Below are 23,601 nucleotides of genomic sequence, written 5' to 3'. Positions count from 1 at the left end.
CTTTTTTCTTGTACACTTATCTTTTATACAGTAAAAAGTGATTTTGGTACATTCCTGTCATTCATAGACTTAAGCAAGGAGGTTTTTGGGAGCTGAGTTGCCCAATTGCATTCCTATGCCATCTCCTGGGGTAGTTTCCATTCATTTTTCTTAGTAGCCAGTAGCAAGCATGCATGTTTATCCATACCAAGTATTATTGTACTTCCAAAATAATGTTTTAATATATAACTGCTTATTTAAACAGATCAGATACACAGGCTCAAGACAAATTTAAGCCCATGAATGCAACATCGAAGATAAAAAGGAAGAAGTAAATTAAATTTTGGGATGTTTATTACAACACACACATTTCTTTGTGGTATTTCAAATGAAAATACACATAGTCTGGACACCTAGAGCACCTTGCTCTCTTATCATCCTGCTTTTGCACATGTAGCTTCTCATCTTGTGAGTTAAATAGAACCTGTTTCCCCTCAAAATCAAGAAAGCTTTAAATTATTATTTCATATTTTTTTCTTAATGTGACTGAGGTGGCATTTGAGAAATATGAGCAGTTCCACCAACAGTGGTTTGTCAAGCATGTGTCTGCCCTGGTGTGAGATGTGGAGCTTTTAAATGTCTAATGCCAACTGTACAGCTATTCAATATGTCAGAAATCATAAAGGGCAAGTTTCACGTTTGTCCATATTGCTCTTCCTTCCAAGAAATGCTGACTCCGGTGCTGATCTTGCTGAAGTCCTAAGTTAAGAGAACTTGCAGTACAATTAGGCTAAATGATTATCTGAAGTGGAAAATAATGAAGAACATGTTAAATTTGATTCAAAGTATGGAGTGACAAAGGTGTGTGTCTTGTTTTCCATTAGAATCTAATGTACTTTATGGTGTATCTGCCCCCCTCTTTTAATTTTTTTTTTCCCAGAATGTCATTAGAAAAGTATTTAGCCTCAATTATGCAAACACATGAATACATGATCAATACGGAACCTTCTTCATCCAACTGAGGATTGAGTAAAACAGTGTACCTGTAATATTGGAAATTTCAGACATACATATCATAAAGAAAACCTGAAAGAGACTGAAACAGGTATGATTGCTATTCAGACATTATACAAACTTGTTCTAAAAATTCTTAGCTTGTAATTGAATCCATTAAAATACATCTATACCTCAAAGAGTTCCAGATGGTTCTGTTCAAATTGTTATACAAACAATGTCCAAAGAATTGTTGTCACTCATACTGGAAAAATATGTCAAATGGAGGCTTGAAGAGATTTGGTACTATTGGATATCATTATTAATGACTTTTGAATAGCGTATGGTTCTTAGACTTCCAGATATAAGCAAGTCAGGATGGTTGGCATGCATTTTAGAGGATAACATTATAAATAAAACTTTATAGACAAATGTTGCAAGTTGCCTGAAACAGGATTAAATTCAATGGGGAAAAGCAGAAAGGCACTACAGTCAAACAGAAATAAAGCTTCAACATGTATGAAATGCCAATAACAGGAGAGCATCCAGAGGCTCTTTTAGTAAATCAGGACTCATATGAGTCAGCAATGTCACACCGTCAAGAAAACAAACATCATACTGGGATATGTAAACAGAAGTCTTGTATGCAAGACACATGAAGTAATGCTTCCACTCTGCTCAGTATTCCCAGGGCCTCAACAGAAGTACTGTATCCAGTTTTTGGCACAGTACTGCAACAAAGTGGAGAGGGGCCAAAGGAAAGCAACAAGAATAATCAGAAGTCTAGAAAAGACAACCGAGGGAAAGACTGACTGAAGAGGAGTTGTTTAGTCTGTGGGGAAGATGACAGGCTGAAGGGACACTGGCAGTTCTCAAACTCAGGGAAGGCTGATGCAAAAGAGGAGGTTAGAGCCTGTTCTCCCTGGCTATACAATGTATTTTATATGTAATAAAGTAATGGCCTAAAATTCAGCTAGGGCTACCTTGACAAGTTTTCTTACTGATTCCTTATATGGATAGAAAAGTTCTGAGACTGTGAGAAAATGGTGGAGTCTCTAGAATCGGGATTGTTCAGTCTGCAGAAAAGAAGGCTCCAGACCTTACTGCACAGGCCTTTATGTACCCCCCCTAAAAGGGATATGAGAGTGAGAGAGAGACTTCATACAAGTGCATGCAGGGATAGAACAGGAGGGACGGCTCTAAACTGAAAGAGTGCAGGGTTAGATCAGATATCAAGAGGAAATTCTTCGCTGTGAGGGGCAGTGAGGCCGCGGCACAGGTTGCCCAGAGAAGCTGCGGCTGCCCCATCCCGGCAGTGTTCCAGGCCAGGCTGGACGGGGCTCTGAGCAACCCAGCCTAGAGAAAGGTGTTGGAATGAGATAATCTTTAAGGTCCCTTCCAATGCAAACCAGTCAGTGACTATGATTTGACTGCCATAGCTATTTATTTAGTTGCCATATGTAATTGCCATAGCAAACCCCCGCCGCCCGCCCGATCAGCCCCACACGGGGCGGCCCCGCCCCTCAGCGGGGGCGGCCGGGCCGTAGTCCCGCCCCGCCCCCCGTTGCTTGGTTACCGCGCAGGGCGTCACTGCGGGGCCCGAGCCACGGCGGCGAGCGGCCGACAGCCGGGCTGAACCATCCTCCGATCCTGTGGGGGAAGAAGTGGGTGTGTCCCGAAGCAGTAGATGGACTTGTTGCTGTAGCTCCCGCCCTCAATTTACCGCTTTCCCCCCTTTTCTCGGCCCTGTCGTTGGTTTCGCCCCGCGCGGACCATAGCGACGGAGGGCGCGCCGGAGGAAGATGGCGGTGGTGGCTCCGCCGTTGGTGCCGGCTTTGTGAGCGCGACGCTCGCTCTTTTCCCTGTCCCGTCCTCGCTCCTGCACCCGGCTCCTCCCGGCTGCTCTCAGCCTCTTCTTTCCCGCCGGGGCCGTAGAGATCATGTCGGACTCGGAGGAGGAGGAGAGTCCGGACCGCCAGCTCAAGCTGGTGGTGCTGGGGGACGGCACCACCGGCAAGGTCAGTGCCGGCCCCGCCGGCAGCTCCTCTCCCTCGCCGCGGTGCCCCGAGCCCCTTCGCCGCCTTCCCCCTCACGCTGCCCCGGCTTTGCTGCTGAGGAGGGAGCAGCTCGCGGCGCTTCCAGTCTGTCGCGCAGCCGCTGTCGCGATACCCGCTGGCTGCTCCCCCTCGGCTCCAGGCCCTCCAGGCACGGGGGACGCGGGCTCTTCCCGCCGGTGTCCGCGCCGTGCCCCGCAGCCGAACCCTCTGGCGGGCCTTCCGACCCGAGGAGTATCGTCACCTAAAAGACTTACACGACTGTAATCCAATTTTCTTGAGCCGCGAGCAAAGGAGCGGCCAGTAACGTAGTTCGTGCTGTGCTGACGGAGTTGCCGTGGTCCCCGTGCGCTGCCCATGTCGCGACGGAGGCAGGAATGGCTCGGCCGCAGCCGCTGGAGCAGCCCAGAGCCGCTCTCGGCGGCTGCAGTGCCCCGGGCGGGCAGGGCTGGGGTCCGGACCGGGCACGGGGGTTCGCGGCTCCCCTCCAAAGGGACGAGCAGGGAAGGTCGCTTAGCTGGGGCTGCAGCGCCCTTCCTTTCGGATACAGAGCTGCCAGCCTCCCGAGCTGGATGAAACACTTTGCATCTAGCGGAGTTACTGTTCAGAGTTTGAAAAGGCACTGCTGGGTCTATTTTAGTTTGGAACTTCTATGTTTTTGTTTTTAATGAAACCCTGTTTATAAACGCTTATTTATCAACAATAATCAAACAATAATCAAAACAATCAAACAATAATCCAACAAATTTCTCTTTGTAAAAGAGAAATTTTGACAAGGAGAGACCAAAGAAGGCAAAAGAAAGGCTGCTTTCTTGACCATTTAAAATAGTTACTGATCCTAACTATTCCCTTGAACATTGCATATTGGCATATATAGCCTGAATAATTTTGTGAGACGCACCTGAAAATAGTAAATTTATTGTATGATTGAAGTATACAGTTCTTTCCTCTGTCATTAACTTTTGAAATTGCAAGGAGAAGAAATTCTGCGTGCTTCACAGTTCATATGAAAAAAGGAAATGTTCGTAGAGCTGGTTTAAGTGTAGTGCCTTGCATTAATAGGAATAAGCTCTAAGTGAAAGTACATGTGGTTTTGCTCACTTACTTACTCAGAGCTCTGTAAAGAAACAAAACATTTTTTTTTGTCTCCAGTGATTCTAAACCCAGTCTGAAGTGGTATTGTGTTCATGTGAGTCAGTAGATGGGCAGTTCCAACCAGCTGTGTGATGAGAGCATAATAAATGTACAGCATTGACAGCTGAAGTGCTGCTTCATGGGTAGCATTTCCCAGGAGTTTCCCATTCACACTGAAGAATCCTTTCACTGCTGCTGTTGAGCAGCTTGTGGCAAGACCTCTTGCCAAGCATGGATTTTCAAGCATTCTTGAGTTTTGATGTATATTCCTGTTGGTTCCTACCTCTCTCTCAGGAGCTGCCACTCACTGCATCTCCTGCTGACTCCAGGAATCTCACGCTTCCAGGGCAGGTTCTTGGGCACGAGCAGCAGCAGTACTCTGGTGGGCTGCCTTTCCTCCCGTCCCCCCTAGATGATGCTGTAATAGAGGCTCCTTCCCACCATCCCACTGGCTGGCAGCACTCACAGATTTATTGTAGGGTCTTGTAAAAATAAAGAAGCAATTGGGTCATGGAATGGAAGGATAAAATGTACCTACTACTATTTTTTGCCTCAGAAGACTAAATTGTTGAGGCTCCTCTCTTTTGTTGTCTACTCGTTCCGCTTACTTGTTGAAACCTGTGTATGTCTATGTGTTTTCAGCTCTAAATTGCCTGGCTCTCACATCTGGTTCACAGCTGGTCTTCACACACATGCATACTTACCTCTCTTTTACTGTGCAAGGTGTTGGTTTTTCTCTTCCTGTCACCCTGGGACCATGAGACAGGAGGTGTGTAGAAAATGATGGGATATATCTGAAATGCTGTATCTTGTACTTAGTGTGAGGTGTTCACATTTGTCTTCTTTTACCTCCTCTTTTCCAAAGAAACAACAAAAAAAATTGTTGTTATGGGTCAGGTGGAAACTTGCTGTTTTCCTCACCCATTGCTTAGAAGCAATGTGACTCGAGTTCTGTGAAGGGATTGGTAGCAGCTTAAAAACAAATCAATGTCAGTTCAAGCTAAAGGTAATGTTTGTACTTACACTAGCTAGGAATTGCTCTATCCATGAGGCAAGGGAGGCATGATGTGCTTCTGTTAATTTGTTTTGAGGTGGTTGAATTGATAACTGGATACTTAAATTTTTAAGGGTAGCAATAAGCACTGCTGGAGCAAACATAAGTAAAGAAGAGTAAAAGTGGAAGAAGGCATAAGAGAAGTGAGACAGTAGAATGTGTAAAACTCTTAGAGTAAAATAGAGATGCAAGATAATGGTAAACTGTGGAAAATTAAAATTGAGGGAAGAAAGGCTGGTTAGTCAGAAGATAATAGAGGATGATTTTAATGAACTAGACAAACTATGAAAACAATCTAAAGACCAATCAGAAGTGGGGGCAACGGGGAGATGAAAAAATCCAGCAATTATTAATAGCAGTTGGCTCTTTGATTTTGAATATAGGAAGGACATATATACACACAGCTGCCTTATGTGTCTAGGTTTTAAATCAGCTCGCTCTTCCTGGGCCAAAATGATTTTCCATTAAAATAAACCAACATTACTACTAGTATGGATTGAAAAAAAAAAAAAAAAAGATGTTATGATCCAGATATTTCTACTCTTTTTGTGATAGATTGGCTTAATACTGAAATATACAAGGATGCTGATTTAAGATAGAATATTATGATTTGCCAATGTTGAAAAAGGTTTTGGGCCTCTGGAAGTAAATCTCAGAGCTATTAATGGGAAGGGAGGTCCTGAAAAATAGGTATGATGAGGTTCTGTTTGTTTGCTGTCTGTTGTAGCTGGAACTGGAGTATGGTATCAGAAACATCCTACCTTTCCTTCTGGTAACATTGGATGATGAAAATGAAATAATGAATGCTCAAGCTATGGGAGTTGTAGGAGCTAAAACATAGGTTGGCATAAAAAGTAGTGTCCTGCTTACTTAAGGATTTTTTAGAATAGAAGATTTTTAAGCATTTTGAATTGTCTTGTTACACTTGGGCTCAAAAACTTCATAGATGGTGACAAAAATATTTTTATCACTGTTGAGTCTCGCAAATGGAGAACTGAATGAAGTGTGCTGTGCAGATTGGCCCAGCTGCATCAAAGAGACCTACATCAAATGTCAAGAAGTTATGATAATTTTCTCTTTTTCAGTGGAGAAAGTTGCATCAGTAGTTGGCAGTGGGATGGAAGGACATTAGCTTGGACAGTTATGTGTTTTTATGGTAGTTAAAGCATTTCATCATTTAGCCTAGTGTTTGTTTTAGTTTTGCTTGTCCTAAAATTCTTGTCAGTAAGATAGGACATGACTGAGGGATTAGTGTAGCTGTGCTTGGATAATGGCATTGATGTTCTAGAAGGGAGTGAGAGAAAGGATAGATACATGTGGTTTTTGGAAAATAGATTTTCAATTTGTGGCTAAAGTTTGTGTGTGAATGGAAATTCATGGCTTCAGAGCTATGTGCTTGCATCTAATTGAATTTTTGGTTTAGTTTTCTTTCTTACAACTGTGACACTACACTTTGGCACCGCTTTCTCAAAACTTAATTCTATAGGACTTTACTCAAAGAGGTCTCATTGGTGGGGTTTTCCCTACAAGTTTCTGGTTGCCCTGATGAGTAGTCATTGTCAGAGCTGGCTATCATTGCTTGTTCCATATGACTTTCAATTTAATTACTTTTTAGTTTATTTCATAGATATTTGCTTTTTTCCCTCTTTACTCATTATGTAGGTCTTCAGGAACAGCATGTCAAATTCAGTTTATAGTGAATTGTTGACATTGAAAAATAGAAGCAAGGAACTGTTATGCCTTTTATGTATGGTTAAATTCAATCTTTGCTTCTTTGAAAAAAGCCTTCCCAAATATCCTATTGTATTTTGAACTTAGAATACTGTACTTTTTTTTCTTTTACTGCTATCTTGGTTGCTGTATATTAGAGTTCAAAGACATTTTCTTGTTTTTAACAAGGCTTCTTTAACCCCAACCTTCTTCAATAAAGTATTGATATTTGGAATAGGATGTTTACATTAGGTGTGTGAACCTTCCAAACGGATGGAATTTTTGCTGGAAATTCTGCTATGCAAGCTGGTGACCTGTTTGTCTTAATAGAGCTGCAAAGGAACAAAGGCCTTCATAGTATTGTATTGTTTTCTGAACCTGACATTAAGGGGTGGAATTGTATGGAATGCAACCTTTCTAAAAAATGGTCACTGATTACTTATTTATTTTTACAACTACAGTTCTACTGAACCATTATTTAACTTTCATTAATTGTTATATAGATTGTATTCAACATGTCCTCAGGTAAAACAGTAGGGCAAAATCTTTTCTGGCAAGCATGGCAGGGAACACTTCTGGGATTTGAAGGGAGTATTTGCATTGTAGAGGCACTTGAATATGCATTGACATAACTTCTTTGTTTATTGTTGTAAAGAAGTTTGAACTGTTGCTCTTAGCATTTTGTGGATAAATGCTTGTTTTGTGAAAAAATAGAGGACCCTAGACTGGTAATTCAACACCTTGAGCTCTAACATTTATTAGGAAAAAATTTAAGAAGGAGTTAGTCAATGATTTTGTGCTATAAATTCCTTTGCATTCAAGAGCACAGTGGAGAAAAACTGTTTCAGAGGACTTTGCCATGGTGTTGATTACTTGCTACTCTTATAGGTCAGCTGTTATTGAATATGTGTCATTTCTTGTTACTAACAGCCCTAGAAGTCCTCAGGGATTATTGAATGTCAAAGAATGATAAGCTAATATTTACTGAGCCTTTAAAATAAGAAGGGAGTGGTTGCTTATTTAATGAGGATCTTAATTAGTGTGTTGGAGAATATAGAATACTGTGATATAGTCAGATGCTACTTGAATCTGTACTCTAGGCACTAGTTACTTTTCCAAAAAGGAAAATTTCAAGAAGACTGAATAGTGTATTCATGCAGTTGTCTTATTCTCATCTACATCTTTAAGGTCATAATAAATTAAAGATGTCATTGTAATCTTGACATGCTAACTGTTGAGATTAAGTGAATCAGTTCTACAGACTCTTTCAGTACTGTAGTCTGAATCTGTATTGAATTTTATTTTGTGTGTGTTGTTAGGATTACTGTCACATAGCTGAAGGCAGAAGAATCTTCTCACGATTTGCTCTCTGTGGTCTTCCCCCTTTCCACAGGGATATAAATATATAAGTGTACTCATGCTATTTCTAGTTTACTTGCTTTTTTCCCCATTTGTTTTTTTATTTTTAATCCTCTTGGGGCTTGAGTTCAGTGAAGTAAATGAAAATGTTGCATTAGGCTAACACTGACTTGTGGAATTGTTTCCTAAACATGTCTTCTGATATGAAAATATCATTCATTGTATATATGCCAGTGATAGGAATATAAATATGATACAGAAACATGAAAACAGTAAATCTTATTTTATTTATTTGATAGGAAATCTAATAGTTGAATAAATATTTGCCAATTCATAATAGAGTGTTACTGCTAGAGCTCTGGTGATAATGTTTTAATGCTAAAAAGGGTGGTTTTTTTCTGTGTACATTTGGCATTAGCCTAATTTAGATCTTTGTTATAACCTTCTATTCAAGGACCTTGCCTATTCTCATATTTCAGAACTATTTGCATTATTTTGCTATTGCATTTTTGATTAAATGTGCTCCTAACAGCAATTCTGATAACAATTGGTATGACTTATCTCTTCATGGCTTGATAAATGGAAAACTGGCAAGAAAAACCCTTCTGGCCTGCTTTGAGTTTTCTTAGACAGTGTAAAGGTTTTGTGAGCTTCTTAGTATTTTTCCTTCTCTATATAGATAAAGAAATATTTAGATTTTTTTCTGTAGTTAATTTGTATATTTGTTTACAAATGTCATGCCAACAAGAGATTTTTAAGTGTACACTAATTTGATGTTGCTTGTATTTTATAATTTTTAATATTTAGTATTTTTTTCACAATACAGACTTCTGAATTATTTATGATTGTACCACTATTTTCTCCTTTACTTTTTTTGTGGGCCTTCTTTGCATATTTCTTTCCTTTTCTACCCCCACCTCTTTTTTTTTTTTTTTTTTTTGTCTTCAATGGAGACACTAAATTGCTACCAATAGAATGTAAGTGCCTTGCTTCAGTAGTTTGCCCAGGTTAGTTGTGTATCCTTTCAGCCATATACACTAAAAGCTTATTATTAGGTTAACAGAGTATTGGTTTGCTTTCATAAATCCACAGAATTCCAATTGAAGAAATAAATTTTCAAATTTCTGCTGAAAGGAATAAATCTATAAATGTGCATTCTTAATATGTGTTTACCTTCTTTTTCTGTGTGCAAGAAAGGACTCTTCCCATTTAAGAGTTCGTGTAATCCCTGATCCCAAAACTGATGTACAGTGGCAGAATCTGGCCACACTCAGGAGCCCTCTGTGGGATCCTGCACTGTGCAGGTCTCTATTCTCTCCCAGAAAATTGGTCTGGGATCATGGTGTTCCTTACCAGAGAGGACCCTTGTTTTTGAAATGAATGCTTTTTAAAAATACTGAGATCTTCAGGTACAGATGGTGTTGCCTAGATTTATGTCTGTTTGAGCATACTAATGATACCTCCTTCAAATCTGCATAGTATTTCGTTAATAGAACTATTAGAGTTTTTTTGAAATCAATGCAAATATGCACCTTGCTTCTTTTTGCATAAATTAGTAGCCTTTGCCACCTCCTGTTATTATGTTGAAACTGACTGGAGTGCTTGTCAATCCAAATCCATGAACACTGTTAGCATTCATTGATTTAAAAAGTGCTTAACTGTATTTCATACTTTTGGGTTAACATAAAGTTTGTTGCTGTTAAAAATGACGACTTAATTTGATACTGTTCTGTTTTAGACATCCTTAGCTACCCGTTTTGCTCAAGAAACGTTTGGAAAACAGTACAAACAAACCTTAGGACTGGACTTCTTCTTGAAAAGGATATTATTGCCAGGTAAGAGAATAAAAACTAACTCTGAAAGGCTGGGTGGCAGCAGGACTTGCAGAAACAGATTCTTCAGAGTAATGTGTACTAAATAAGCGAAGTGCAGTGATTTTTATGGCAAAGTAAATTAGGTTGTTTGGAGAATATTTTGTTCATACTTTCCTGCCAGGTGTCATAGAGTTATGCATTTGCAACTTACATCTCTAAGTAAAGCACTGAATTCAAATAAAAGGAGTGTTATCTATATTGATGAATTTTATAATCCCTGCTTAAGTGCACTCATTTTCCACGTGGGTAGTGTAACATACAACAATGAAATGGAACTTTAGAGATATTAATTGAAAAAGTATATGTGTTTTGAAAGAAATATATATATTTTTAAATTAAATACACAGCTTATATTTGAGTTGTGTGGGAGATGCATAATGCAGCTATGGATTCACATAGGCTCTAATATGTGAATGCTGTTTTATGCAAGGCAGCATGAAATTGCTGGCATTTAATAGACCACTAAAATTTAGGGTCCCTCGGCACTCATAAAAATACAGTTTGAGCATTCAAGATGTTTCACTTCATGAAGGCAAAGAAACTATTTAGATGCCAGTTGCGGCACACTGCATGGAAAATGCAAAGAAATAATTAAAAAAGAATAATTGCTGGTTAAGTTTGTCTCTGGACAATTGGGGTTTAAAATATGTCTTTTCACTGATTTGTGTGTGCTCATATTCTAAGTATGCAAGTATTTAATTAAAAACATTTGCTTCTGGATTCAGAAATCAGAAGTTAGAAAAAGTTAGTGTAATTATTAAGAGCTGTAGAGAGATTTGATAAAGTTGATGCAAGTTCTGTAGTTCTGTCTTCTCCTTGTGGAGGATGAGGAGGGAAGGAAACCCAGAAAGTAAGAATTTTATCTCTAAACTGAAGTTATAAGAAAATGTATACAGTTCTTGAACTTATTTTTAAAAAAAATTATATTGCAAATAATTTTTTGATTGTGTTTATATATTTTCTTAAGTGAAACAGAATAATCTTTTCAGACTACCCCTGTGTTCACTATTTTGGTTTGGCCATTTTGCTGAACTTTTTTAGTATCTGGTGAATGATAAAGTACCAAATCCCAGTGCTTATTTCTCCATAAAATCAACAGAATAATTTTTTTATTGTCCTGCTCATGCCTCTAAAAATACCAGTGTGTATAATGCTTAACAGCAGTACTTGCAAGTGGAATGTGTACACAAATCATGCAGTGTGCATGCTGAGAACTTGTATTTTGCAGGTTTTTATTCCAGCTGTTAAGCATACAGAAACTATTAGTACGTTACTGGGATTCTAAATATCCTTGTTGAGTAGAAAATTTGGAAAATTATCAACTGTTGCTTCATTCATTTTTGTTCATAGTTTATATTGTGTGTGAATTTCATTCATTCATAGTTTATTTTGTAATAAAATCAGAATGCTAGTAAAAATAGCTCCAAAAATCTGTACATCTGTTTTCCTCAAAACAGTAGCATTTGCATTCATATTCAGGAAGAAACATTTTTCTGTAGGTTGTCACTCTGGTTTTGCCTATACCTATATATGTATTTAGGTGTATATGGCTCTCTGTTTCATAGGTAAACTGGATTAGTTGTAGGCAGTAAGAGAGAGGGAGGTTTCATTTCTAAATGCTGGAATGGGAAGCATTACTTTAGTAAGTGGATTTTTCTAATTTCTAGATTAGTTCTGGGTTTGCAGAGTTTACTCTATGCTTGTTTACTTGACAGGTTAATTGAGACCACTGCACAGAAATTATGTGTATCAGTAGGAAAAAGGACTCGATTTCTCTTGTTCAGTAAGAGAACTGATGAACAACTATGGTTCAGTAGTTGTTGTTTTTTTTTTCCATCTTCAATGTAAGCAAAGATTCCAGAAATTAAAATTACAGATTTCTAGAATTACACAGAAGTTTGCATTGGGCTTCATTGAAATATATTATAACTTACAAAATAAAGTACTGTTTTTCTGGATTTTTTTTTGCTTTCTTTTAAATTTTTTTTAAGATAAAAGAGGCATTTGTCTCCAATTGTTTTAGTAACTAATGCAGTTTTGCAGTAAATATAGTAAATATTTTGCATGGTAAAACAGTACAGTTAAATACAAATCAGAAGTACTTTGATAAATTTTGAATGTTTTCTGTGTTGCTCAACATGTGTCTAGTGTTCAACATGAGAAATTCACTTCCTGCAGTTTGTTCAAAATACTTTTTTTTAAAGTGCTAATCAGTTTCATTATATTTATTGATGCAGAATCTTGTATAGTCTGGATGCAGCAATGGTGTAAGTTTTAGTGCTTAAATAGTGTATCTGTTACTCAGAGGGTCTGCTGATAGAGACTCCTAAGAGCCATAGTTGTATACTTTTGGGGAGGTTGTGGGTGCAGCTCAGTAAACAGGATTCTCCTGTTAAAAGGATTTTTTTAAAGTTGTTGGTGTAAAAAGTGTTCAGACTTGTGTCTTGACTGTGCAGCACTGCAGGTAAGGTTAACCAGTGCACCAAGGTTCCTCCTGCAGGGTCTCTGCTGCTGCAGCCCAGTGGCTTCACTCCATGCCAGGAGCAGTCTGCACACCTGCGCTGTGCTACCTCACGTGTTTCAGCTTTGCATTGCGTGCATTTTCTACAGAGTAAAGAAGTGCTGGGGATTTTTTGTCCCTTAATAGTGTGTTACATGTTATTTTGACAGTATTCTCCTGTTATTTTTATTGGAGAGTTAAGACTGTTTCTAAGAACTGTCTTATTATGCATGGTTTCTTTTTGTTTTGTTGTAAGTCTCTAGTTTTTATGTTCCTGTTAAATTGAAAAAATAAAAGATTTCAAACTTTTTGCAGAGAACTTTGTGTGCTACTATCTCAGTTGTTAATTAAATACTTGCTAGGTAAATTGCCTGCAGTTTTTCCTTTTGTCAGAATAATCCTAACATCCTTCTTTCTTCCCCAGAATCAATCTGAGCACAAAGCAAATATTACAGAACCTATTTGGAAAAAAGGGAAAATGCAGCATTTTGCACAGGAGATGATCAGTATGAATTTCATAGTTAGTGGGGTCCTAATTAAGAAGTTCACCTTAAACATTTTCCTTGGTTTTTTTTTTTTTTTCTGTTGTTAATGAAACAGAGTAAATAATTTGTAATAGGAGATTTTTTTAATTGGACAGTCACAGACTATTTAATGTAACTTACTACACTACAATTTTTAAGGTTCCATGCAGTTATCCAGATACTGGGGCCAGAATGCTGTGCATAATTTTCCTTAGGAGGAAAATCAAGTTGAAACTTTTTAGAGTACTTGAACACAAGATTAGGCATCTGAAAATTACTGATTTTGAAAGTGATAATATGCATAAAAGTTTTTTTTTTCCAAAATACATGTCATGAATAACACAGTGACTTTCCAGCAGAGTACATAGGGGTAGAATATTGCAGCATGGTGAGCCTTTGAGCCTGCATAGTTTGCTTACCCACTGAGGATGGGTAGTCTTTTCAGACTGAGGATGCACTGGTTTATGGAAGGCTTTCCTGCATTGTTTGCGATCATTTATATTCTAGGCTTTAAAAATAATTAATTAATTAATACATAGTATATGAATTATCAAAACAAACAAGCTTTTTGTTGATTATAAAAGGTTGCCTTGATTGAATTGGGGTGTTTATGATGTGTTTTCTAAGCTCCATGTAGATTTTTTCTTGGTATTAGATAAAACTCAGAGTAGCCTAATATCATCTCTGTATTTTTGAGACCAAGGTAGTAGTTTTGGGAATCTGCTCTTTTAACCAGATTAAAGCAAGGTTGCATTATAAAAATATAATATGGTATATGTAATTTCACTGGTAGCATATATTCAGCTATATAGATATAATTTGCTGTTATTTTCACCTAGTACAGTGATACATTTCCATGGAGCACATTCCCTTGTGTAACCAATGGCAGCGTGTCAGTTAGAAATTTACAGCTGAATGGATCCTGTGGGGTAAAATCAGATGGTCAACTACATAAAATAGTTGAATTAAGAATATATCTTAGCAAGCCAAAGTAATGTGTTTATTTTCACTTGATTTGTAATTGTTGTGATGTGAAATTTGTTGCATTTTTTAAAATCTAGGAGTAAAATTAATAGGCAGTTGTGATTATTTGTGAGTATGTAGAATTTGTATTAACATATAAGTGTCATGTGAGTTGTGTGTGGGTTAGAAAAAAATTTGTAAGTCCTTACTCTGTTAGAGTTTGGTGCTGCAGGTAATCAGAACAGTTCTGAAAACAGTTTTTACCATGCAAAATGTGAGAAAGTATACTTTAATATGTTTGTATGTATATGGTACCTTACCTTTCTGTGTATATTTTTGATCTGTGAGTTGCTGAGTTGTCTTGGAGAATATGTATGATTTGTAGGATGTTAAATATTCTACATGATTTTTTGCTAGTTTTGTTTTTAAAAACCTATTAACAATTTCAACGTAGCTTAAAATGGTTCAGAGTAGAAAGGAGGGTCTATTCTTGGTGTAGATTCTTTGAAGATGAGACTGTGTAAATCATGTACAATTTAGCTTCATGCCTTAAGGTGAAGAGTGCAGGAATTAATCATAGTTTGCATCCTCAGCTTAGATGGGTGTCAGCATTTCCATTTTTTTACTCTGTCAACTATACAATTCTGTAACTGTATACTGCTATCAGCATCACTACCAAAATGAAGTTATCATGAAGATTTTCCTCACTTCTTGATCTGTAAGGAAGATTTGGAGAGGGGATGAGGAAGGAACACACAGTATGAAATAATGTGGATAAGTTGGCATTAATTGTGTTACCTTTCAGTTCCAAGTACCCCACTACAGAACGTTCTTTGTGCATTTTTACATGTTTTGTCAGTGGAATATATTATATAATTTCTATTCAGGAGTGTTATACTTTATGCAATTCCAATTATTTTCTGTCACTATTAGATATGTTAACAGCTAGCTATAGTTTATTGCATCTTAATGACTTAGCTGGACACAAATGACTTTTTTCCCAGATGATACAATTATTTTTGTTTCAAAATTTAGTTCCTGTTTCTTGTATACTTGTTAAAAGCTATTGTTGTTGAATATATTTGTGTCTAAATTGTCCAGGTTACACAATATCTGTATAATTTTTTTTTTCCAGGAAATCTAAATGTTACTCTTCAAGTATGGGATGTAGGGGGACAAACAATAGGAGGCAAAATGCTGGATAAATATATTTATGGAGCTCAGGTACAGTATAAATGCTGATAATTATATCTTATAGCAATGATATAAAATTAATTGAAACTTTGTTTGTAAAATTATGCATACATACATTATATTTAGCTTTTAGTTGACTGATTCATGAATCTCAAAAATGTTGAATGTCTGTTCAATCTAAACTTAATTGATATTAATATGCTACTTTAATTTTGGTGTGTAGCTAATTTTTTAGAGCTGACATAAAAAGCAAAGCAAGTGTGTGCATTTATAGAACTGAATAACTCCCAAGAACAGATGGTTGTTTCCAGGCTTTGTGTCTTGAGTTAAGAAAAGCAATCACAATAAATAGTAAAGGCTATTTGGTTATCCACATGGTAGATAGAGTGGCTGCTTTCAGAACAGCTGCCTCCTGGGGGGAAAAAGTAGAAGGAGGAAATTAAGAGCAATCCTACACCATTAAACTCATACATGCAACTGGGGTTATAAGGGGGCAAACAAAAAGAGACAACCAGGTAGCTAAATATTTTTGCAGAACTCCTATCCAATGAAAATTAACTTTATCTTCAGGTTAACTAAGCAACTTTAAGTGGATGGTAGGATTAAGAGTTGAGTATTATAACTGCATCTTGAGTCATGAGATGATTTAGGAGGATGTATTATAAATGCCAAACTTCTTAGCGTGAGTGATCCTAATATGTGCTTTGTTCCTTAATTTGGAGTTTGTAATGAGACCAATAGGCATATAATGTGCTATTTGATAATGTTATACAACACAGGAATGGCTAATGAAAGAGATTGGGATTTATTAGTGAATTGGATAAAGAGAAACTTGTCAATGTAATGTTTTGTCACTTTCAAAACAATGTCAATATTTTTAGCTGTTGCATCTGTTTATAGCATGTTATTTTTTTTAATAAAACCCCATTTGCTAACCTGTTACGGATCTAGCAAGCAGTAGGAGAATGTGGCTTCCTTGACAGAGGGAATTTGATTAATCACAAATTGTTGCCATATGTCCAAAGTAAATTTAATGAAGGAAATAAAAGGCTATTAGCTTTGTCTGTATTGAATTTGGTGATAAATGTAGGAGTTTCTTACCAAAAATAGCAGGTCAAAGAGTTAATACCTGTGCCCAAAAGTGCATAAGCAGTTTATATCAATAAGACTAAAGTTTGATTTTTTTTTTTGTTATTCAGAACACATTAACAAAAAAACCCTGTGTCCAATCTCTTTGTCTTTAATCTTCCTCCAGTCCTCATTTTAACCCAATTTTTTTTAATGGACTGGTGATTTTTCTCTCCTAATGTTGGCATGTATTGCCAATGTCTGTAAGAGGCTTCTTATCATCAAAGTTGAGTTCTAACACACTTTTCTATTAGCTTTATAACAATGCCTGTTAAAGATGCATAAAATTGTCTCTATTTTCATCTATTCATGAAATGACATGAATAGTTTGAAAAAGCGCTGCTTTCAGCTTATTTCTAGGCATAAGCTTATTTAATGTTGAACATTGGTACCTTTTTATAAGACAAATAGGAAAAGCAAAGAAGAACAAGTAGGAGTATTTTTAAGGGTAAATCCTTTTAAATATGAATAAAAAATTCCTGTGAATGGGCAACAAAACAGCAAGAAAGTAACTGCGAAGAGGTAGCATGGAGTTTGTAAAGGTAAAATGTGCACAGCCAACTTGATTGTTGTCTGTGGTTAGGTGGTTAGCTGTGTGGAGAGGAGAGCAGTGGATGTAATTTGTCTTTGCTTCAGCAGGGCCTTTGACATAATCTCCCACAATATTATTAAAATATTACAATAAATTTACTGAAAATCTGAATGGACAGCTGGATTTAAAGGTCTATAGCTCAGTGTCTTACTGATTTATTTCTTAAGGGTTGGTACTGGACTTGTTTCTTTTACTGATTCTTTTATCAATGGAGCAAAACATTGTAAGTTTATGAATAGCACCAATTTGGGGAGGAATGGTCACTGTGCTGAAGTGTAGGGCTGCTACTGAGAGAAACCATGACCAGCTGAAGGAGTGGACCAAGAGAAACCTTGGGAGGTTCAGCTGATGACAGATGCCAAGTCCTGCACCTGGTACAGAACAATCTTATGCAGCTGGGAATCAACTGGAGAGTGTGCAGTGAAGGGCCACAAAGGTGATTAATGGTCTGGAGCATCTGTCCTATGAGGAAAGGCTGAGAGAGCTGTGACTGTTCAGCCTGGAGAATAGAAGGCTAATCAATATATATCCACCATGCAGGAAGGATGCAAAGAAGAAAGAAGCAGGCTCTTTTGTGTAGAGAACCAGAGCAATAGGCACAAACTGACACAGGGGATTCCTTGTGAACATCAGGAAACACATTTTCTGCTGTGGGGATGACTGAGAACTGGCACAAGTTGACCAGAGAGGTTGAGAGTCTCCATCCTCAGAGATAGCCAAAAGCAGTCTGGACATGGTCCTGAGCAGCTGGCTTTGGGTGCCACTGCTTGAACAGCATCATTGCACCAAATGATTTCCAGAGGTCCCTTCCTACCTCAGTCATTCTGGGAAATGGCTTTGGAGGAAAAAGCTCTTGGATGGATGTCTTATTGAGGTAAAAAACCAGTTGAATGGGACTTTGCAATGCATCCTTGCAACAGTAAAAGCTAATTGAGTACTGATCTGTGTTAGTAAGAATGAAGTAGTCAAATCAAGGAAAGTGATTATCATGCTCTCTGACATTTTTGAGGCTACATTTGAAGTACTGTATTCAGTTTGGGGTTCCCCAGTGCAAGAGAGCCTTTAAAATATTTTAGTAACTTGAGTGAAGGTCGCTAAAAAAAAAGTGTGTGTGCCTATGATGGGCACTTGGTCAGCGTGTATGGTGCAGCTGGGATTTTAAACATCTTGTTTGTAAAGTACACAAGCTATACGGATATTGGTAAAGCAGGTGATTTGGATCTGTTGCAGAAATTGTGTTTGTCTGTGTATTCTTCAAATCTAAATAATTCAGATTTAAAGTACATGTGTGGAATTGTTTGTAGCATATCTATGGCAGATGCTGATAGCCTTGTGTAGGTTTCCATCTATTTGATCATTGTGAGATTCAGAAATCATAAGCTGCTAAATTCTTATTTTTGTGCTCAGAATTAAATATGTATGGTAGGACTACTTCTGAAATCCTATGGCCAGCTGGAGATGGAAGTTTAGAGAATCTCCAGCAACTGAAAAGATTATGGTCTACAGTTCACCTGATCTTGGTTGAAATTTGATCAGAACATCAACAAGAGTAAATGGAGTATCCATCTAAACTTCACTGCGAAAACTTGCCATTAGAATTTTCCTTCTCTCTAATGAGAGATGAATCAATTCTCTAGGATAGATCATTTGGTTAGGTTGCTGTTAAGATGCCATATTTTGATTGAGATCCCCTATTTTTTGTGCCATATTTTAAAAAAAGAATGGCAGATTTGAGCATGAGAACTTTCATTGGTTGCAGTTGGAGGAATTGCAATTCATTTCTGTCTTTAAGCTGTTGCTTTCTCCCTGCACATTTTAAATTTTTTCCTGTGATATTGCTCATTTAGAACAATGTGGTTACTGCATCCTGTCTTGGTAGCTGAATTTCAGTGATGGGGCAGAAGAACTCTGCAAGCTGTGGAAAAGAAGAGCCCTTTGATCTTTATAAATAAAGGGTGTTAATAATCAACACTGACTGAAAGCTATTTAAAACTACCACATTTATCTCAGAATTGAGAGATGCTGAGAGTAACTGTGTAGTCAGTTGCCACAGCTGTACTGATAGAGAGTAAATAATTCAATTATGACAATTTAATCACTTAATCACATGTATTTGAGTGACCATGTCCTCAGGATCAGCAAAGACAGGAGTGGTTAAGTATGTGTGGACTGTAAGCTGCTTTCATTTGCAAAAAACTCTGTTTTCATCTGCATGTTTCTGCAACAATTATGTGCTCTTTACTAAATTAATATTCTGTGACTAGAAAAAATACTCTAGAATTTTGGCCTGGCTTATTTTATAATATTAATGAAAATTTGAAAGTTCCTTGATGCAAAAGTCAGTCATAGGACGAGGGTAGCTGAGGATAAATGAAGAAGAAAACATATATTTTTAATTATTGTTTTCTCTAACTTCCTTTTATTGTGCCAGATCTTGACATTAACTTGGCATGTCTTAAATTTTGGTTATCACTACAAATATATTGCCTGGTTAAAACACGTCCATACTAACACTTCAGTTTTGAAATAAGGCTGCTGCTGTTTGCATGGTAAATCTTTCAGAAGCACTCCCATACTTACCTGTAATTGCTGCCCCTACCCACATATCTAGTTTAAATTATCATTAAGATCTGGCATATGCTACATCATAAATTGGCTTGTTAATAGGAGTACTGCAGACTCTACTTTCTCCAGGGAGCAGCAAATAATTTCTGCAATATTTTCAGTTTCCAGTGACCTATTTTTGAAAATGCTCTGTAATTCCTAAACAAAAAGCACTCACATGTGCACTAACATAGACAAAATGTCTCTTACTAGAGTGTAATTATGCAAGCAGGGACTATTCACCATGTTGCTGGAGACTAGAGAATCAATGTGCTGTTCTTGGCATGTTGTCTACCATGTGTTTCAAACCTCTTTCATGGCAGGGAAATACAGTACTTTTGTGTAAAAATGGCAGTGTTAATTTTCCTCCTGAATTCCTCACACATAATAGGGAAACAACAGTTTTTATGCTACTTGGTTTGTACCTCACACGAACACCAGTTATTGTGGGGGAAGGGTAGATATAAGTTTAATTGTGTTAGGAATTTACGTTTTAAAAAAGGAACTTACTATGTTGTGGTAAAATGTTTAGATATGGATAATATTGGAACTAGACTAGTGAAGAGATTTTTGCTTTTAATTTTAGAACATTAGTCTCAAAACAAGATATGATGTTAACAGCTCACTGATTTACACAAAATGTCTGCTGAGGGTGGGATAATACAGAAAGCCATAAAATCATTTTAGTCTAGATTTTAGCTAATTACACACAGAAAACTACATATTGACAAGCATTCTATTTAATCTCATAAAGCACACGTAATGATAGTTAAAACAAAGACTAGTTTATAGGAGACAAAGAACAGAGTTCTATTTATGCTAACTTTCTAAAGATGTACATTAAATAACTTTGTTGTCATTTTAAAGCTAATTTTACAGAGGCTTATTGTTATTTGTCACGTCTACTGCTTGGGAAACTTTTCTGCTTGCTTGGGAAACTTTTTTGCTGTAACAGAATTTCAGCTTGAGGCTTACATACTTTTTTAAACTATTTTAACTATTTCTCAAAAATTTTCTAACTTTATGGATTCTAACATTTCTCTCTCTCTGTTTGACTCAGAAGTTTTCATTCTCTTGTTGCTTGCTACTTGCGTTTCATAGCTCTATTGCAAAATTTCTGCTTATTATCTGTTAGAGACTTATTTACACTAGACTGAAGCATTGCTATATTATGGCACAGCAACTTAATGCTGTGAAGACTTAATTTTTGAAAGAGATATGATTCACGTTTTGCAACAGTCACAAGTCATTGTTCGAAAAACTCTGGTCGATTCTAAGGCTTTAATTCAAAACTTTTGTTCATGTCAATACTTTTATCTACTGCATTTGTGAGATTTCGTACACTCTTTGTGTTTCTACTTCTTAACTCTTTTGTTTGTATAACAAATACTTCTTGAACTGTTTTGTTCATCATTCACTGAACACAACAGAGTATACAAGGTACTACTATTAATATTAGTATTAGAACACTTAATACGTAAAGACTTATTTTGCAAAGTTGCTTTAGCTAAGGTGCAAAACTCTAATTTTGAAACAAATCATTTAGTTAGGAACTTCTATCTTCTTTAATTTGGGCTGTCAGATCTTTTAATTTTTGAATGATTTTGTGAATGGGTTCAGAATGATCAGACAAATTTATATAACACAATCTTTCAAATTCTTCACAACTATGCTTTTGTGTTAGTAAAAGAAAATTAATGGCTGCTCTGTTTTGAGGAGTAGCATGTCTAATACTATCAACATTGGTTAACATATCACTGATTGCAGAGGATGTGGCATTAGCTTGTTTGGTTAGCTAACATCTAACTCAATCTAATTGTTTCAATGCTACTGCTGAAGCTAATTGGGGTAAAAATATACTTGCTGAAACTCTTGTGGCGGCATTTTAAGGCATAAAATCACTCTGACAGTTCTTATCATAATGAGGAATAGCTCTCGCTCTCTTTTGTTTCTTTTTCATCGCTGCTTTGGCAGTGGGGGTAATTATGGTGAGTATACTAATGCCACAAGGGTTACTTTCAAGGTGAGCTGGAATGCTTTGCTAAGTTCTGTCTTTGCAAATGAACTAATACTCTTTCGGCAATTGCTGTGGATATTGATTTATCTTTGGAAACACATCTCAACTGTTTGAAACATTACACTAAAACCTCAAATTTTTATATGCAAAATAATGAGGAGTAACACTGAACTTTGGGGGATCACTTTTTCGCTAGGCACGAGTCATGAAAGTAAAACAAAAATTTATGGTCAAAGAACTAAGGATTTCTAATTCTTGAGGTTCAGATGCTGTCTTGAGAAGTTTTTTGGACTAAATGTTCTAATTGAAGGAAGGACTGTTTCTATTGTCAATTCTACTTGGTTTACTATTGGATTGTTTTTTGACTAAAGGCAACTCTTTCACTGGCACACCAACTAAACAGGTTGAAAAAGGCTTTTCTGGTTCTGAATTAAACAGACATATAGTATCTGATCTGGTAGCTTTGGCTAAGGTCACCTAAACATTCGTTTTCGGTTGATCTACAGGCAAATCTGCACGACAAAAAACAATTAAAATCAAGCAAAACAAGTATACTATTTGATTTTGCTCCATCTCTTTCAGGAACTAAGTTTTGGCAGAATTCTTTTTACACAAAAACAATAACTTAATTTTTTACTAAAAATTAGCTTTGTTAAATAAACATTCAGCATTTAACTAGCATACTCATAAATAATATTGGCACAAAATCAGAGTTCCTGGGTTCTACTGATGCACAAAGAACGTCAGGCACAAGAGGCGTCAGGCGAGACTCGGGATCTTTCGATTCGGTTCACGTTTGCGTACTTGCTTCTTCAGTTCTGGGCTCGACAACAGGTTCTGAAGTGCGATGTGGTTTGACGTTTTTGGCAGGAACTCAATTCCAGCACCTGTGGAGACAGAAGCATACCCTTTGCCCCACGTTATTAATTGGAACAGACTTTTTATCTGTCAAGAGTCAGGGTTTCTAATTAGTACAGGAGGATGTTCTTTCAGTTTTGCTTGTGTGTTATTTGAAAAGTGCTTAAAGATTGGTGGATCTGGTTCTGTACTTGAACTGTTTAGAAAATTAAAAACGTACAGAGCCTTACTCACTCTCATCTGTGGGGTGATCTCCGTTTTACTCCATATACTGTAAGTTTGTTGAAAATACGATGTATTTTTTTAAAAGAAGTTATGGGATTTCTCTGTAAAATAAAAGAAAAAGATGAAATAAATTTTAGCCATGGAGTTGTGACTAGTCTTTCATTAATTATCTCTATCATACTAAGTTGTTTATAGAGTGCTGTTGTGGTGAAAATCTAAGCAGAAAGTATTCTTTATGACCTGGATGCCATGCTGCCTTTGTTTTGCATCTCTATGATGTTATACCTGCCATCTTTGCTTTTTGAAAATGCAGCAAATATTGGCAAGACTAAAAAAAATGTTTAAGAAAAGAACGTGCTTTAGAAGCAGTGTTTTAGATCACAGAGAAAGGGACCAAAAGGAAGTGAAGTCAGCCCTAGTTGCAAACTTTGTTAAATGATTTCTTTGATGGTAAATCCACTCTGAATACCCTTTTATCCAGAGGGGTAGGTAGGCTACAGTTGTCTAGAAGACATGAAGCAGAGTGGAATTTTGATGAAGAATTGGTTAGAAAGAGTTGACTAACCTTAAATGCTCACACTTTCTTATTTATTCTCCATCAAACTCTGATTAGTGTTGAAGATTGTTTAGATGATCTGCTCTTCTACAAGTTGGTGAAAGAAGTTGACAGCTGGTGAAAGAAGCATTGCCATGTGCTCTTTCCTCATTTACAACTTCCAGCATTATGGCTGGTATTTTTTTTACCATACCTATCCTTTAGATTGAGTTTCTTTTCCACTGAGCATTTAATAACTTAAGTATATCCTTCCTGGAGCAAAATTTAGATTGTGAGACAGTTT

General features: G+C 37.0%; 1 protein-coding gene across 3 annotated transcripts in view; it reads left to right on the top strand.

Moving 5' to 3' along the window:
- The first annotated feature begins 2,751 nt into the window (after positions 1 to 2,751).
- Positions 2,752 to 23,601, top strand: part of RAB28 (RAB28, member RAS oncogene family) — a 66,552-nt gene continuing 45,702 nt past the window's right edge. For all 3 annotated transcript variants that reach the window (XM_058803875.1, XM_058803876.1, XM_058803877.1), the window contains exons 1-3: positions 2,752 to 2,990; positions 10,022 to 10,118; positions 15,280 to 15,368. In XM_058803875.1, the coding sequence (XP_058659858.1) occupies positions 2,913 to 2,990; positions 10,022 to 10,118; positions 15,280 to 15,368 (264 nt within the window). In that variant the 5' untranslated portion in view covers positions 2,752 to 2,912. The remainder of the gene's footprint in view (positions 2,991 to 10,021; positions 10,119 to 15,279; positions 15,369 to 23,601) is intronic.

Source organism: Ammospiza caudacuta, chromosome 4, assembly GCF_027887145.1.
Source record: "Ammospiza caudacuta isolate bAmmCau1 chromosome 4, bAmmCau1.pri, whole genome shotgun sequence".
In the NCBI taxonomy this organism is placed as follows: Eukaryota; Metazoa; Chordata; class Aves; order Passeriformes; family Passerellidae; genus Ammospiza; species Ammospiza caudacuta.
Note: the sequence above shows the minus strand (reverse complement) of the source record. Positions and strands in the feature narration are given on the sequence as shown.